Genomic DNA, 14,256 nt, shown 5'->3' on the forward strand with positions numbered 1-14,256 from the left:
AACAGCCATAAACTACCTTGCTTCAGAACTTATGTTGAATTGCCACGTGTCTCCAATTCCCTAACTCCTAATGATCTCCAATCTCAACTCCCGTTTATTACCAATCTTGTAAAGCGGTAGATTATCACCAGAGCACAACAGGCTTACATGGGGGATTAGTTCGGGGGATTTTCATAAACACACACACTCGCACCAGTTTACCGCTTAACACGAATGTTTAACGCACCGCCGCGTAGAACATGCATAACCTCACACAAATTCCAGCTGGATCTTGTTGTGACGGCTGGCTGACAGATGGACACATTTGCCTCCCTTCGGAAGACGAATGACGTACACCAAACGCCACCGGTTCCACCAAACGCATGTGTGTGTCTGTGTAGTGCAGTGTGTGGGAAATTGGGCAAGAATAACAACAATAAAATAAAACCAACCGGAAGACACAACACTAGACACTCCGTAAACAAATGGCAAATGGTTCGTGGGGAGTGGGAAACCAAAAGCAGTGACACACTGTCTCGCCAGTCCAGTGCCTCCGTCTCGGACGGTGAAAATGTTCGTTTTACACACGACGTAACAATCGCATGTGGACAACATCCGTGGAGAGTTGGGGACACTTTTGGAAATCGTCGGTTGGCAATGTGGTCCCCGATGATGGTACAGGTTAAATGTGGCGTATCATGTTTTCCCGGAGAGAAGCAGACACGCAGTTCAGGCTAGGAAGCTTTACTGCTGCTTCCTTCCACGCCCGGGAGCGTGAGTTATGGCCGCACTTCCTCCTGCCGGGGCGTGTGCAAGGATCATTACATTTCTCTCTTGTTGAAAACGGTAATTAAGACGCTCGAGCGAAAGTTTGGTTGAGTAATGTGTGGTTGATTTCGGTTGATTTTTTTTTTGTTGGGGTGTGGAAATGATCATCCTCATCCAGCAACGTTCGCCCTTTAATGACTCATGCGGAAGGTTTGTTCCATGAATGTGAGATACCGAGCGCAGTTCTCATAAACTTTACACAAAGCAGTATTGCGATCGTCAGAATTGCATTCAAGTTCAATGAACTTTCACCCTCGCGATCTATCGAGTACTGGCGTATCGAACGAAATGCAGCTTTCCCACTCCCCGGTTCAATGAATGACTTTATTCAAATCAAACGATCCATTACGATCGGCTGCCAGGCCATACTACCCATCTGCATTCATCGGAGGTCCGCTATGCTTCAGTAATGCTGCGAAAAGAACCTTCCTTTCCACAGCACCACACCAGCAAAGTGTAATTAAAAGGTTCATCTGTGAAGCATCTGCTCGCATTTGCTCGTGCCTGGTCTCCGTTCCCGATGACCCACAGCTGCAGTGCAAGAATTCGCAATTTGCAACTGCATCACGAACTGTGCAAATCAGTTCCCGGCCTGCCTCAGCCGGGGCAGGACAGCGGACACGGGGAGAAGCGAACGTGTGACAATTAATTTCTTCTTGTCACGAAACATTTAAAAAGAAATGAAACGCCAACGAGTGCGAGATAATCTTGCGAAAACAATCGTGTTCAACACGAAACGATCCCGGAATGGGAAGTTGCGGACGACGGCCGCTGCGCTCGTTGAAGCGTGAGAATGTGCAGACACAGAGAGAGGTTGGTGGTGGTGGTGGTGTTGCATTCGGGGTTGGATGCTGCCTCGCGAGCTCGTGGGCACAAATGGATATGATTAGGGGTGCATAAATTAATCGACTCATTTGATGCCATATTGCTGATGAGTGCGCTCACGCTCTCAAGCGTAAAAGTGGTACTCTGCTGGTGTGTCCCACAGTATTCAAAGACTTCTTTCATTCATTGCAACCGTGAGGGGGGCACGATAAATGTAAAATGTGTGTTTAAAGATCACAGCACCAGGCAGTTTGGAGCTTAACACCGGAGTAAACGCAGCGTACTACGTATTTGCATTAGAACAACATTTGCGTACGCTTAAGATGTATGCACTCGGCCGTACGGAGTGGAAAAGATTGGATGGAGAAAGGATTAAAGTACATTTATCTCTTAGCCATAGCTCCCGTGGTGTTGAAAGCCCACAGACCGAGAGCGCAATCGTAAACTCCACCACCGGGGTACCGTTGCGTGATGGGCGTTCTTATCTTGGCACCTTGGTTGCATTTCCTCACCAGCGCGGCACCAGCACTCCAGCAGTGTAAACAAGCGATCCGAAATGAGTACACAGCTAAGTAACAACAACAACCCCGAAAACATGTGTACACAACAACTTACCTCTAATGCTGGAACCCATAGGATGATCACAAGAACTGGCAGACAGACGGCAGCTACGGTGGTGTGGCGCACATAACTCATCTTACCGCCAGCTGCTTCTTCTTACGTACCAAACACACGTGTACCCGCACACACACGCACACACACCTTCAATCGGGACAGCTTCCGATGTTACGGTTGCATAAATCTTCACCACCACCGCACTCGCCGTTCCTCACTGTGGCGCGCTGTTGACGGGCAGGACACCACACAACTGCCGGGCGCAGTTACACATTGGAGACACGCCTGTCAACTGGGTCAACTGTGATCCAAACTGGTAGGCATCTACACGGAACAGCCAGTGGACACTGAGTGAAAATGGAACGTACACACGTAGGCCCAGGAAGATGTTCCCGTCTGCTCTGTGGAAGGAGTAGGAGAGTGAAGATAATTTCATTAATCGATATTGTCCATTTGGGAAGCGAGAAATGATAAAACAGTCAGAATCAGAATTCCCAAAACAACAGTTAAGTTAATTCGATGAATTCAATCCTCTTTTAATCCAAGGGCGCCAGTCATCCTTATCAGTCGCGTGCTGCTTAGTCGATACATTGTAATGCAAGCAAACCTTTAACTGTAAATCGTTACCGGGTATGAATTACTCATGTGTAGTGCATCATGTTATGGACATGTGTGTGTACAGTTACTCTTCCCGATAAGCTCGATAATGTTAAGCATACCAGATAGCATATCAAAGCATGCGGAAATGTAACATTTTACGCTGGCTCTCGGAGCATATCTGTAGCGATATCCGCATTGCAAGAGCGTATAGGTAACGTACTGTGCTTCCTCGCCATTGAGCTTGTTGATAATTTCTCACTCTCCTTATACAGAGCCAGGGTGAGCTGGAATGGAAATGGACAGTCCGAAGGTCAAGGCACCGTCCGCGACCATTTCACCAGCACTAACCACCAGGAAAGGAGGCAGTCCCTCTCTGTGCGAGTGGCTCAGAAATAAAGAGCCACTAAACGTACATGATGCAACATAATTAACCGCCCGCTGTGCGACATGCTGTGCAAAATGATTCTTTTTTTTATGTTTGAACCCACAGAACATTGCGCCGACTTTTCTCTTTATTTATTTACACCCGTTACCCGTTGGTTAGTGCTGTTTTCCGCGGCACCTAAAAATATGCAAACACGATCACGTACTTTGAAGATCGTGGCTCATTCGCGAGCGCGTATGAATGAGATGTGGAGACGAAAGTGGTGCGGAAATCGCATCGAGAGAACCCACCCGCACAAAGAAAGGGGCTGGAGTTTCATTGAGTTTCGCCTGTAGGGATGTTATTTTTAGCCAAACGACTCTTGCGGTCGGTCGAGGGAAATCGCGACACCAGGCACCCGAACACACTCACACACACGCTTTGCACCAATTATAAATCCTTTGTCACTGGAAGAACCTTTCTGGGGAGGGCAAATGAAATTAAAATGATAAATCGTTAAGTGAAACGAAAGACGACACAAAACTACCGCCCTAAACTGTATTTAGCACATTATGGGAATGGATCTCTCGCTTTGTTCGCGGGTTGTATGCTGACTTGGCGCGACAGTGCGTCTTCTGTCCAGATGGCGCCCCGAATTCGTTGTCACTGTGTGCAGCTTAAAACATGGTTATGCCCTTCATAAAGATCGTTCGACGCAATTCTCATCGTCTCGCGGCTTGGAGCGCATGATTCCGATGGGTTGCTTTTATTTATTTAAAACCATTTCCGTTTTATAATGTGTCAGAAAGAATGTACCGAACCAACTAAGATGCAATTCACATCAATTGCACTATGGCAACATTTTAACTTACTTTACTTTCATTCAATGCTCCAGAATGCCAAAATGCAAGAACCACAAGGCCCACACAAGACACGCGGCTTCCATTAAACCAGTGCGTCCCACCATCCTCTAACGGTAGTTTCGATACGCTATCGAAATGATCTGACCGCTTCCACTAATTATCGTTCCACTTCAAGCAGCTACCGGCTTTACTAATTCATTTTAATGCGATACTTTTGCTCCCCATCTTCGCCCGTAAGGGCAGATCATTACAATAAATTGTATTTATTTTACTCTCTCTCCCTTGCCCGGATCCCGTGTGTTGGCTTGGGAATGGGCCATGCCAGACGGCTAGATGTGTGTCTGACAATCTACACACTCCAATGACGCACTCATTGTGACGCTGGCGAGGTAAAGTGCACCCCCGTGTGTGTTGGAGTGTGTGGAAGCAAATTGCTAAATTATGCATCTTTGCCAGTGCCAGCACAGCTGACAGATGCGCTGCTCCCCTTTTAATGCACTCTCTAGCTTGGCTCTAGCTGACCGTTATATCTTAATCTGCACCACACCGGCCCGTGCTCTTCGCTCGCACGGTTTGGTGTAGCTGGACAGAGATCACGTCATAACACGCATTAGGTCGGCGATCTGTTTGCAGGGGAAAATTTGTTCGGTGTGCTTCGGATGAATACTAATTTGTAGGCGTATTGGAAATTAATTAATGCCACTGTGCAGCCAGGCTGCTTTTGGGCTAAGGCCAGTGGGAAGTAGGTAGGACGCAAGGGTAGCAATTTATGTACTCGATGTGACAATCATTCACCGTTTTATTTGTTTTAACAATTTCATATTTCCTCGTTCCACTGATCGAAAATATGAGATATGCCCTAACAAGGCGCGCTGAAGGTAAAATTCGGCACCGGTATACCACCCACCACAGCAAAAGCCTAGCCTTCACCGTTGCTATCGAAGCATCTCAATCAGTAACCCTTCTGTGTGTGTGTGTGCTTTTTTGGGGCGGGAGAATCGCCCAATAGTAGTCGAAACACGCACGGATCGTTTGCTCGGCGCGTGTAGGTAGCAAGGGTGAACAGAAGGGTAGATGAACCGTGGCTGATAGTGTCCAACGTCTTCAACCCGTTCAACTACACACACACACACACACACACACACACACACACACACACACCAGTACGCACTCGTCATTCGCAAGAAGACCACCCCACTGTCGGGCGATCACTTATGCTACCAACACCCGAACCCCCCCTTCAATTTAATGCTCATTGGTGATGATCGTGTGTGCTTCTCGATTTCCGCCATCCGTTGGACTTCAAACGGACCCCCAGGGGCGAGCACGACGCTCCCTTTCACCGTGCTGCAGCACGGGTTGCTGCAAAAAGATTCAATCTTCTCGCAAAACATGCCCGCCGGGCGGTGGGATAACTGGCTCATATTTCACTGCCACTGCCTCAGCCATGCCGAATGATAATTTAAATTAATAAGCAAATCTTCTTCACTTCACTTCGCACGGGAGTCCCGATCCAGGAGGAGCGCGACACATTTTTGCTAACGTTTACGAGTGACGTTAAGACGGTACAAACATGTTCCTTTCCTTTTGGCTTTATACTACCCATTCGGGCACATACGGCGGGCGCGAATCAAGCGTGCGATTAATTGAAATGACAAATAAAGCGCGATAAAGTGAAATTACATACCAGCGCATAAGCTGCAGCCATGGATGGAGGCATGGATTTCTCTGGCAAACACCATTCCCACCGCAGCTGCAAGCAGTTGCAACAAAATGCTGGCTGTAATGAGACGGCTGTACGGCGGAATACGAACCTTTAATCTTTTTTTTTTTTTGCCGGACGGTGGCACCGCACGCATGCCGCAAGTGAGCATTGGCCCGGGGCAGTGATGATGACAGTGTAGTTTGACAGGTTTGGAGTTTAATCAGGAGCAAACCTGTCAAATGATCATATTACAGGCCTCGCCCGCCAGCATCGTCCAAGCCGGCAAACGGTGCATCGATTACGATTTACATTGATACGATATCACCTTCCTGGCTTAAGTGATGGAGCTTATTAAACGGACAGGTAGGCAGTAGGAATGCAGTAGTGCAATTAACCAACTCAACGGCCGAAACAAAACCAAACAAAAAAAATGGTACAACAAGAACGATCGTTTCTCATTTAACCTGTGTCGCTGGTTGATTATGCGAAATGCCAGCGAGAGAAAGTGTGAACGCCAATGGCTGCCTGCCAAGGTGCCAAATATTGTTTTCACATTCACGAGCCTGCTGAAGAGCGTGAAATGATGTCATAAAGAGTTTTGTGGAGGAAAAGTGTTAGGTGGAACGGATTTTACGATCTTGTTTATGTCACCAAATCGTGTCTGGTGATTGATCAATCGTCTTTGTACTAATCAAAGCAACATGACACCGTCGGTATGTGTTTATAGCACATCATGATCATGGCAGTGCCTAATTGTCAGCATCGCACGCATTACTTCAAAGCCACACTAACCGCACGCGCATAAGTAAAGCAATGTGTTCGCTGCAAATAAGTTGCCTTGGCTCGGTATTCTCGGCCCTTCCTGTAGATACACACACACCAAACAGGACACAAAGAAACGTCAGCGGACATTCCGAAAGCAATCAATTTTCCTCGCCGAACTTCTGATTGGAATTCTTTTCCGTGCACGACGACGTTACACCATCCGCAGGGCGCGCTCAGTTCCCGCACCTTCCCTGTCGCTGTTTCCGTCCCCACCGTGATCGATAATATTAATAATTCATATAATTACGCCAAAGAAACGCTAATGACGCAACGACGCAACGACATAAAGGCGATCGCAAGATGAAGAGTAAAAAAAACACTGCCATGCGGCGCAATACTGTCATCGCATACGGTCCATGCTGCGCAAAGGAAGGACAAGCGGTCGGTTCAACCTCTTGCGGCAAAACTGGAAAGGAATGAGGTTGTATAGAACGCAAAAGTAAAACCACACACACACACACCGCCTAGGAATTTGATCTTTATAAAATGTACTGATCCCTGCAAGCAAGAAACTCCCTTCCCGCTGGTATTACTTATCGGCTCTTGTGACGACGCAAGCGTGGAGTTCGTTTCAGCACAAGCCGGGCTACAATCAATTATGTGTTCCATTTTTGGTAGGTACCAATTGGCCTTTTTTGCAACGACATAGCGCCAACAAACGCAGGTCGGTTCCACTCCCTAAGGCGCGTGCCGGGCAGGATTTGTGACCCTCGGACGGGTGCTGGTAAGTGATTTCTCGATACGGGGGCTTCGGGGCCAAAAACTATAAAAGATCCCGTTCACGCGGGGGGGAGGCCATTAAATCATTAGAGCGATTAATTTACTGCCCTCGATCTCCGATCTCGACCCAGCAATCGAGGGCTTTTTTCAATCTACTTTTTTTTTTTGCTTTTCAAACTTATGATCCTATCGATTGTGCCCGAGAGAGCTAATCGGTCTAGGCTTGGCAGAAAGCTGGAATGAGCTGGAATGTGCATTAGCTCGCCTATCGCCTTCCCATCCATCGATGTAAATGTGCATCGGCTGCAATCGATAAGTGATTCTGTTTTATATCACTGCCCCACCCGATAGCGGACGCGGGGGGACACCGCCGATAGACAATGTATGTGTGTCGGTCCCGATCACGATCACAACGTTGATCGACGTTTCGACGATCGAATGTGTCGGTGCACGTGGCCTTAGGGATGCATTTCTTGCCGCAAACCGGAAGGCAAAATCAATAAATCTTCCCGCCTCGAAGCCTCTGATAGACGCACCCCGCCATAGACGTGGCATAGGCGTGTGCATGTCTTGCTCTGCCCCTTTACTAACCTGCCTTTCAGTTTCAATTTATTGATTTATTTGCTCGCAGAGGCTGAAACTTGCCGTGGCCAGGACAGTTGCTCAAAGTGCACGACACGAACGGGGTTGCGCTTTTACGTCATAAATTATTGCTCGTTTTCGATTTCGGTCAGGTAAGCGATGGAATATCTGATAACTGATCTAAGAAATCTATCATCTCATCGATCAGTTTGCGGTTAAGTTTCTAATTAATTTTCCAATCACCTCTTCGTCTAGCGTGTTATCTGATTCCAATAAATGTTCCAACACGAGATAGGAGTCTCTGAACTGTATAGGATTTACGGAACATCTTGCACTGTGCGCACTTCCGTAGGTTTCCTTCTACTGCTGCCCAGCCTTGTAGCTGGATGCCAGCACGAGCTGGCTCCGGTCGAAAAAAGCGTGAGAAAAACACGCTGTTAAACGAACTACCTCGCCTTCTACGACGGACAACATACCAAATGTGACAAGCGTGCGATTGATTTTCAATTTGTTCATGAACGAATTGCCTTTCTTGTGTTGTTACTGCTTCTGCTGCTGCTGTAGCGGCACCCCATGAAGGATGGAATAAATCATCACCCCATGAGCGGTGTTTGAATGATTCATGTCAAAACAGAGTCCGTCTGAAACGGTTTCGAGACAGTGGGCACACTCCAAAAAAAACAAACCTTTTTAAAGCTACTAACAACGTTCTGCAAAACCTTATCACCAATGTCATGATCTCAAAACGCAAAATCAATTCACTCGCTTGTTATCAAAATTACTCACAGCAAGCTTTAGGCGCCAACATTTGACTTGCTGAACATAGCATCCCAATGATTTACATTGTACTAAGACTATAAAGGGAAATTCATACTAAATCATGTTTCCATTCTATAAACACACAAATGCTCCAACGTTGGTATTGTTTTCCTGTAATGCATGTCAAGATCAACGAGTGTAACGATCGTGTTTGTAAAAACCACAACTGTAGTTGCAGCAAACTGCACAAATATTTGAGTTTAATTATCATCGTTCCAATGCAAAAACAGACCGTCCTCATCTCAACTAAAAGCCAAGGGTTATCACCGACGACTGCGGTCACTTTTTGTTCGCTCTTGAACTAGCTGTCCAAGATGTTCTAGTATTTTTAGAACTAACGCAACCCATGGGCCGGCCCAGCAGTGGGTCATTTGCGTCGTAATTAAGTTGATTTTAATTCGCACACAGCCGCCCGGTGTTGTCCGGAGTTGCATTGCAAACCCCCTCCATTATGCAACTGCGTGTGATGAAATCTATCCAACAGTGCAGCGCGATCCTATCTTCGTCACCATCCGTGTTTGGGGGATTAGGATATTTGTTTCTCCCAGGTCTGCCAGTCGAATGCCATTAATTTGTGCGCAACAACAACGGCAACAAACGCGTCGGGCACAGCAAACGCGCACAGTCCATACTGCGACGCTACGCCGCGGCTAATTTATGCAATTGTGCACCGTTTTGCACGACCTGTCAAACGGGCCCCCGTCAAACAAGTGATCTGTCAAAGTTTAATAAGCCTACCACGAAGTCCGTTCCGCAGACTTCGACACCCACCGCGGCGTGCCAGACTCGTGTGGAACACAGCTGGTATAATTGCAATGGCAGCCTCGCAGGACCGTGGTATGGTAAGGCTAACGCGCAGGTTGCACCTTCTACCGTACCAGCAGTCGAACGATCACTTTCGTTCGGAACGCTACGACAAAGCAATTTACGATCGAAACGTCCCCAGTCGATGAAGACCACGATGTACCACGATTTTGCACGCCCCGAAACACTCGAACCACTCTGCTTCTTCACTAAAAGTACGGTACCCGTTGGGTCTTACGCTTGAGACGATGGTTCAGCACTTCCTCGGAGCGGATGTCGTCCCTTGCTTGACACAAGCGGAGTTTGGCTTATTGGAAGGTGTAGTCCACGGTTCCAGTATGGACAGGCACAACTATTGCAACATTGCATTGCGTTACAAGATGCTTCCTAATTGACTGATCAAACAGATGTAAATGGAATATGGAAACAAATTGGAAGAGATGCTTCAGTGTAGTTGCAGCGGTGCCGTTCTTAATTACTAATCCGCTTCGAGGTAGAAAGAGGTCAAGTAAAGGAAGTTGCATGCGGTGTTCTCCAATAAGCACTACCAACTTCGTGTGGTTTTGTTTGTGGATTAAATTAGGCCATCTGGTCGACATCAGCTATTGGAGGTGGAAGTTAACGATCGATCTAGGTAGTAGGCGATGCACAATAATGCCTGGACTAAGCTACTGTGCTCTAAGTCAACTTAGTTTAATGTTTGTGCACTCCATCTTTAAAATAAAACACAATGGAGAAATGGACCGATCTACGCTGTCTTCAACTACAATAACTCTTTGACAGGAAAGCATCAATGTACTACACATACAATCGATGCTCATCGTCATGTCACCGTCGTCTTCTTGTCGGCGTTGTCTGCGCATTGACCATAAAAAGCAAACGCAACCTCGTAACGCATACGAAGGTGTCACTTTTCCGGTTTTGCCACTTTTTCTCCCTCTCAGCACAGCCCTTTCTTCCCCCGAAGATCATCGGGAAACCTCAATCCAAACAAACTGGCGGAGGTTGATTCATTCATTCATCAACGATTCAGCTCCCCATTCACAGAATGCACCTAGACGTTCCTTTTTTTTGCGCTGCACATCCGTCGAGAGCTCTGGAGCAAAGTTGTTGGTCTTTCCTTTTTCGTGCCTGTGCGCATGATGTATTTCCTTCAATATTTTCCATCATCTGGCGTGTGTGTGCCTTCCCCTTGATTGGTATTTTCGTTAAACGTGTCGTTCTCCCTTTGCTGGACCGATTCCCGCTTCCCGCTCGGGGACTTATCGCATCCCAAGCAACAACTTGTTTACCCGTCCGATCAGGGAAGACCCATTCGGCAAACGGGCAGTCGATGCACTTTAAGCATTGCTTTACCTTTCAGGAAGAACCCTTGCCGGTGCCGGTCGATTATCGGCCGCACGGGAACGGTTGTGCTAAGATGGATTTACACCCGACGTACCATCATCATGCTCGTTTGTGTCCGTTAAGAGGCTGAGCAATCGAAAACCGAAGCCCTCTAGAGTGGAGCTGAGCGATGGTTAAAAGGTTTTACGTGCACTTTCCAATGCATTTCCCCCCTTGTTTTTGTTGTTTGGTGCTACGTGGATGAGAGCGGGCACGATCGAGCAATGCAAGCAAATGTTGTATATAGTGGCTGACTGCACAGTTTCACTGGAGGACACTGTTTGTATTGATATATATATATATATATTCACAACAACATTTCGTTTCAAGATGATAGGGAAATCCCTGCGCAAACACACTTTAAGAAGCCTCAAGTAGATTGTGATCGGATCGGTTTGGCGTCCGCGGCTATCAAAAATGGTTCTACTTGTGCGTTAGGCAACGAACCTTCACTGTTCGACGTAACAGTTCATTCTTTTATTCCTCTGTGTCTGTGTATCGCGGTTAGTTTGTTTGAAACTTTAGACATTGACCTCCATAGCTGCTCGGCATGTCATACGCGACTTGCGCCTCCGACGCTCCCGGGTCCGCACCTAACAACATAATTTACTGCACGAAAACCCCGGAATGGCAATCTTTATGGCTCGCATCCGATGACAGCAACAAATGCTTCGGGGTCCTACGGGGCCTTAGGCGGGGTACATGCAACAGCGAGCGAAACGGGCCGAAAATATTTATCGTCTAGCCGTCAGGGTCTAATTCTGATTGCGCTCCACAATGGCTGAGCTGAACCAACAACAACTACAACACATGCACAAACGCCCAATGATACACACCGCTAGACGAGCGCTGACGGTTCCATAGAATTTGATCGCGGTTCAATGATCGTACGCGGTTTTGCTCGCGGTAAAGTTGCTTTTTTCCCCCCTTCCCAGGGTGGATGAGTTTGTTACGCTGTCCAAAATGAAGATGAGGGACCTTCTTTTTTTAAACACATCATCACATGCCAGACACATGCCACGGTGCGACGATGCGATTTTCTTTTTAAATCTTTCCCCACCGTTGGACTGTGTCACACAAGACAAATTTGTTAAACAGATTCACTCTTTTTTCTCTCTCTCTCTGTTGTGATTCCTTGTTTGTTGTGCTATTTTGCGAATGCCGGCCTATCGAATCAACGTTTAGCATACTGGTTAGCATGTGCTTGATTTGTTTGCCCAATAAATAGGCTACGCAGGGCGCGCTCCGGCACACACACACGCCACTCGCGGTCGCGATTCCCCGGGGCGTGTGGAGAACCGCCGATCACATGGTAGTAGCGCGCGCATCAAGTGGAAAACCATCGAAAAGCACTCCAAGAAGATCTTCTTCCTTCCGTGCTTCCTCCCGACAGGGCCATAGAATATATGTGTACATGTGTTTCCAATATGTTGGCCGGTTTCTGGGCGCGAATGCTCCGAGAATAAATAGCTCTGGCACGCTTCAATGAATGCCACCGGAATGCCATTCGGTTGCATAAACCGGTGCGATACGGGGAATCGATGGGCGGATCCACGGCCCCCGGGTTGGTGCGCATCTTCTGCGTAACAGTCGCGAAATCACATCCCTCCCCATTCAAGTGTGTGCGCAGTTTCACCAATAAAATGTTGTTAATGGAGGGTTCTTTTTTATGGCAAAGGCAAAACTCTCAATTAGTACTCGGAAAATTAGCAATAGACTGGTGAATATGTTTCTTTTACTACAAGTACCAGTGTTCACAAGTGTAGCCTAATAAGTGCGCATAAAGAAAAATGTAAAACAGTGTACTACATCTTCACTCCAAAAGATTGCTGGAAGCTGCTAACATGATTCACAAAACACGATCTTCTCCAGCAAAATCCCAGAAGACGCTTCCACAGACCAGCACCGAACCACTCGCTACACAGCTCTAATTATTGCTGCCACTCTACAGCTACCAGCCTCCTCTGTCGCAAAACTGCGCAGGAATCAGGAAGCAAAAGCAACAACATAAATCGACTGAAACGGTGAAACACTGTGCAATCTGCTAAACTCCCGGTTTACACACCCCTATGCACCGTCGGGTACGAGCAGCCATAAAACCGGCTACGTTTTTCTCCCGCACCGACCGACAGACCAGACATGACGGACGCACTACGACACGCTGTACGACAGTTGACCGAAATTAATTTGGCCATCTAATTGGCGGTGCCAATTTTCGCTGTCAGCAGTGCAGTGCATCTCCTCCTGCCCGCCGGTAACCAGGGATACACCGTCATCTTTTCCCGAAGGGGACCGAACTAGCCCGAGGGCTGGTTGTTCATTACTGGGCTTGAGAAATTGCTGTCACAGGCCCGAGGAGCACACGCGGGAGTTCATCATGCGGACAATTTGTCACACACGGCCGTAGTTCTCCCCTACTCAGTATGCAGTGGGCGAGGAATTTTACACTTTGTACAACTCACGAGACGAGCACTGCCCACTTAGCTAAATCAATAGTATGTCTGCGTGTATGTTCAGTTTCCCGGCCAAGTTCTTGCCAATACTTACAATCGAATGGTGTTGCTTTCCTGGGAGAATGCTGCTATAAGGCCACGATGACCCAGAAGATGTGTGGTGATAGGCGCTACACTACTGTTTGCACACCTTGGCCACCTTCGGTACTGAGATTATCCAACCGCGTGCAGGTACACACTTATCGGGAGATAGAGCCTCACGTCTGCGCTCTATCAGTGAGCCACCGGCACACCGCCGGTATGCAATAAAACACAATTCTACAAAATTGTCACACTCGTGACGCTGCACCCCAATTTCTTTCCCAATTGCAAGCGCGACTACAAATTAGTTACCCGTGGACATTACCTAATGCACAAGTAAATTCCCCGAAACTTACACATTCACTCATATACACACAAAAACACACACACAAGCACGCCTTTTTCGTCAATTCGTTATCAAATCTACTGCCAATCTCGTTGGCCAGGTAATACTGGAGCACTTTTCACTGGAACCGTTTTCCTTCTGACGGAATATGAGGTTCGCTAGGACGTGTTTCGCAACACGGACCGATGCCCGAAACTGCACCCCAACTCACTGTGTACTACGATGAAAAGGGCACTATTACAGATGAGCTGTTCTTTTTTCGCGCGAATCGTTCACGTACGTCCGTCGCTACCGGGAACCAGAGCGCTTGTAACACAGGCACAGACTACGCACCTCAGCGTGAACGCGAACGAACGGCGGCCCTCGTGCTGCTCGTGCTGTTGATAGCGGCGGAATGAGATGAGCTCGAAAAACAAACTCGGGGGTGAGATACGCGTTCCCTCGCGCAAGCACCGAGCGAG

The 14,256-nt window shown here is 47.6% G+C and overlaps 1 protein-coding gene across 2 annotated transcripts in view; it reads right to left on the bottom strand.

The window, feature by feature from the left end:
- The window catches only part of LOC1276790 (uncharacterized), a 37,344-nt gene extending 23,090 nt beyond the window's left edge, over positions 1–14,254 (bottom strand). The window contains exons 1-2 of one of the 2 annotated variants that reach the window (XM_316180.5): positions 13,463–14,254; positions 2,248–2,648 (exon numbers count right to left, since the gene is read on the bottom strand). In XM_316180.5, the coding sequence (XP_316180.5) occupies positions 2,248–2,328 (81 nt within the window). In that variant the 5' untranslated portion in view covers positions 2,329–2,648; positions 13,463–14,254. The remainder of the gene's footprint in view (positions 1–2,247; positions 2,649–13,462) is intronic. The other variant, XM_061640887.1, reaches the window with a different exon arrangement.
- Positions 14,255–14,256: the final 2 nt, after the last annotated feature.

This window comes from Anopheles gambiae, chromosome 2 (assembly GCF_943734735.2).
Source record: "Anopheles gambiae chromosome 2, idAnoGambNW_F1_1, whole genome shotgun sequence".
NCBI classification, from domain to species: Eukaryota; Metazoa; Arthropoda; class Insecta; order Diptera; family Culicidae; genus Anopheles; species Anopheles gambiae.